This window comes from Sipha flava, unplaced genomic scaffold, assembly GCF_003268045.1.
Source record: "Sipha flava isolate LNK unplaced genomic scaffold, YSA_version1 38_pilon_pilon, whole genome shotgun sequence".
NCBI lineage: Eukaryota > Metazoa > Arthropoda > Insecta > Hemiptera > Aphididae > Sipha > Sipha flava.
The window spans coordinates 2348231-2351841 of NW_020273099.1; the positions used below are offsets into that span (position 1 = coordinate 2348231).

Sequence of the window (3611 nt, forward strand, 5' to 3'; positions counted from 1 at the left end):
AAAAAAACTGATTAATTTATAAATACCACGTAACAGTAGAAATACTATTTTAACAGCTTATATATTATTGTTGTATAGACTGACGATTTTCAAATTTAATCATCTTAAAAATAATACTTTTTGGTGACTTTTTATAATTCAGAAAATATATAAATTATAGGTGATGAAATTTTATTCAGTTAAGAATATTTATTTATAATATTTTATATATGAGAAAATAAAATAAATTTTGTTAACAATTGGGAAAAGAATTGTACAGAAATATGAAAGGTTTGTAACAAAATTATTATATTTTAATTACTTAATCATACTATAATTATTTTTTAAAAATGTTGAATTCATTATTGCTAAATCATTTTAAAATAACCCGTCCTGTACGCTTATCTCCTATCAAAATTTTAATCTCTATTTAAATCATCAATAATATATAATTTTCGTGTATTTATTTTTTTGCATTTTTCTTAACATGTATATAGATCAAGAGATAGATTTTTCATCATAAAAATGTTATCTTCTATGGCATGTTTCCATTATCAAATTCCTAGTTTGTAAAAATGTATTCATATTTTTTTTATACATTTATTTTCAAATTAATAAAATATTAATATGTTTCAATAATGTTCATACCAAAATTGTATTAAATTAAAAATATAACTTCTTCATAAACAATAGTTTACTTTTTGGTAACAATTTACTTTTAAAAATACTAATTTGTGTTTTAGAAAATGATAAAGTCTTTCAAAGCAATCTCTTTTTTTAAACGACTTTTATGCAAGCCTATGTATTGTACTTTAGGCCACATATTAATTGGTACGTTTATTAAGTCAAAAAAATGTATACAAAAAAAATTATTTTTAACACTTTACAGGAGGAGGAACGGGATTCGTTGGAAGTAAGTTAAGAGATATTCTGATAAAAGAGAATTATAAAGTTACCGTGATTTCAAGAGTTAAGACAGGAGAAAATCACATTATATCTTGGGTAATTATATAATTCCCATTTAATTAATTATATAAAAAAAAATTTTTTAATTAAAAACATTTTGTTTACAATGGTTTACAATAAGTACATTGAATAAGATTTAATTAACAAATTTGATATACAAATTATAACTAGAATAAGTAATTTTATATTGCATTTTAATTAAAGGAAGAATTAATAAGAAACGGTATCCCCAAAGGGATCACTGCTGTAGTAAACTTGACAGGTGAATCCATCATGGTTCCTTTCAAATATTTTGGAAGTGATTATATGCAACGCATTTGGATCAGCAGAGTTGGTTCAACAATGTTACTTACAGACATCATTAATAATACAAAATGCAAACCAGATGCATTCATTACCATCACTAGTACTGGTATATTTTCTTCTGAGTATAAATACATTAAATTAAAATAATAATTACAATATTTTCAGACATTTATCCATCTGATGGATTTCACACAGAAGATTATATCCCCAATAATAAAATTAACTGTAATTTCTTTACGCAATTAGCATCAGGTGTTGAAAATGCTACATATAACTTATCAACTAGAGTACGTCATGTATCAATTAGAACAGGTAAGAGTTAAACTGGTTCTAAAAATAACTAGCTATGTAATGAATTGTATAGCATTTATAATTATGAGTGCCATAATGTAATAATTATTTTTTACAACATTATTTATTATAAGGAACTGTTCTGGATCATAATGGAGGATTCATGAAATGGTTGTATTACCCTACTCTAGTAGGTTTAGGGACTAATATAGGGAACGGATATCAATATCAACCTTGGATACACATATGTGATTTAATTTACCTCATACTATTTTCAATAGAAAACAAACAAATAAATGGCATATTAAATGGAGTATCACCTGAAGTAAAAAATAAAATTATTAATTATGTTATAAATTTTTTGAGTGATTATATATTAATTTCATTTAGATTATAACTAACCATCAATTAACAAAAATATATGGGCAAATGTTAAACAGATCGGTCAAGTTGAATTTACCTCAAAGAATATTAATAGCAATTTATGGAAAAGAAAGATCAAAATTAATATTAAAAGGGAGACAAGTAATACCTATGAGAACTTTGCAGTATGGTTTTAAATATGAATACAGAGAAATAATCAAGGCTTTAGAAAATATATTGAGAAATTAAATTAAATAAGATAATTTCAATATTTACCTTGAGTTGTTCAACTAATTAAAAGAATAATAATGTCCAGATGTTCTTATGTAATTTGAGTATTATTAATATGTATTATTTATAATACTTAACATTGTACCTGGAGATGAAAGAACCTACATATAATTGAATTTTTGTAGTTTATCATAAATAACAAATAATCTAGACAGTTAGAACTCATAATTACAAATACACCAACTGATCTTTAACACTTAAGTGTTACATGTTTTAAAAATATGAGTATGTAAGTACTTTAACAAAAATTTTAAGTATTTATAATTTAACAAAGCACATTAATATCTTCATAAACTCAAAAAAAAAAAAAAAAAAATGCCAAGCACTTATACCAGTTGTTCAGGAATCATTACTTTAAATTTATAACTTAATAGAATATTTAACCATACTCTACATTAGAAATCAAATAATGAAAATAACTAAAATTATTACAATATAATATTATAAAAATTTAGAAAATAAACTATAATACCTTAAAACAATGTATCTTTTATCATTATTTAAAGAGTTGCAAGTTAAATTGACAACAAAATTAGCAGACCACGTTTTAACCTAAAAATCTGAATGGGATTATGTTTGTCGATAGGACAGGAATAATATTTAATGATAGTTGAAAAAATACAAGTTTTTATGTAGAATATTTAGCGTTTAATGATAAATCAATAAAAAGCGACAGTATCATAATTATTTTACCAAAAAATGACATGCGTTTGGGCAATAATGTTTACTTGGATCTTGCACGCATCTTCCTCCTCTTGCGCTTCAACCTGCGCATACGCTTCTTACGCCACTTAGCCCTCATATTTGGACTAAAGAATCTGTAAAAGAAAAAGCTTATAGTAAGTCAAACGTGTATGAAGTTATGAAAAATACAGAATGGGGCAATAAACGTGGTTCATGTGGTTGATGAAATCCAAATAAAGTTAACGTGCGAGTATCAAGTCTAAAGAAATTGTTAAAGAGCAAATTTAATGGAAAGTTAATGTATATAAAATAAAAACTTCTAAACCTAAAAAAAATTATAAATACTTACCAAAGACGAAAAAGTCTGTACAGAAAGTCTTTCGAACACGAGAGCGAATGTGTTTGTGACAGACGCCATAGAATGACGCCGTAAAATGAACTCTAGGCGGCGAATGAAACGTTGCCAACCAAGCGAATGCGACATTGAGGTTATGTTCACATAAGCGATATATCAGCTTGGAAGAGAAAATTTAAATTCTATATAAGAAAAGTACTGAGTTATTCATACATGACATATATATATTATTTTATGATAAGCACAGCTATTTAGAACAATACGTTTAAATTTATATATCAGTAGTCGTGATCTGTATTGATAAAAATAAATAAAAATTATATATAAATACAATGGATATAGATAAGATTGCATTATCATTTTCATATATCTATAA

At 24.9% G+C, this 3611-nt stretch overlaps 1 protein-coding gene and 1 long non-coding RNA gene across 2 annotated transcripts; one reads left to right on the forward strand and one right to left on the reverse strand.

The window, feature by feature from the left end:
• The first annotated feature begins 672 nt into the window (after nucleotides 1-672).
• Nucleotides 673-2154, forward strand: LOC112688376 (epimerase family protein SDR39U1-like). Its single transcript, XM_025561540.1, has 6 exons — nucleotides 673-810; nucleotides 869-981; nucleotides 1150-1357; nucleotides 1417-1563; nucleotides 1677-1867; nucleotides 1933-2154. The coding sequence occupies exons 1-6, from the start codon at nucleotides 726-728 to the stop codon at nucleotides 2152-2154; spliced, it is 966 nt and encodes a 321-aa protein (XP_025417325.1). The 5' UTR covers nucleotides 673-725.
• Nucleotides 2155-2821: 667 nt separating this feature from the next.
• On the reverse strand, nucleotides 2822-3341 carry LOC112688407. Its single transcript, XR_003149061.1, has 2 exons — nucleotides 3230-3341; nucleotides 2822-3014 (listed from the first exon to the last, which is right to left on the reverse strand). It is a non-coding gene; the product is annotated as an uncharacterized LOC112688407 (long non-coding RNA).
• Nucleotides 3342-3611: the final 270 nt, after the last annotated feature.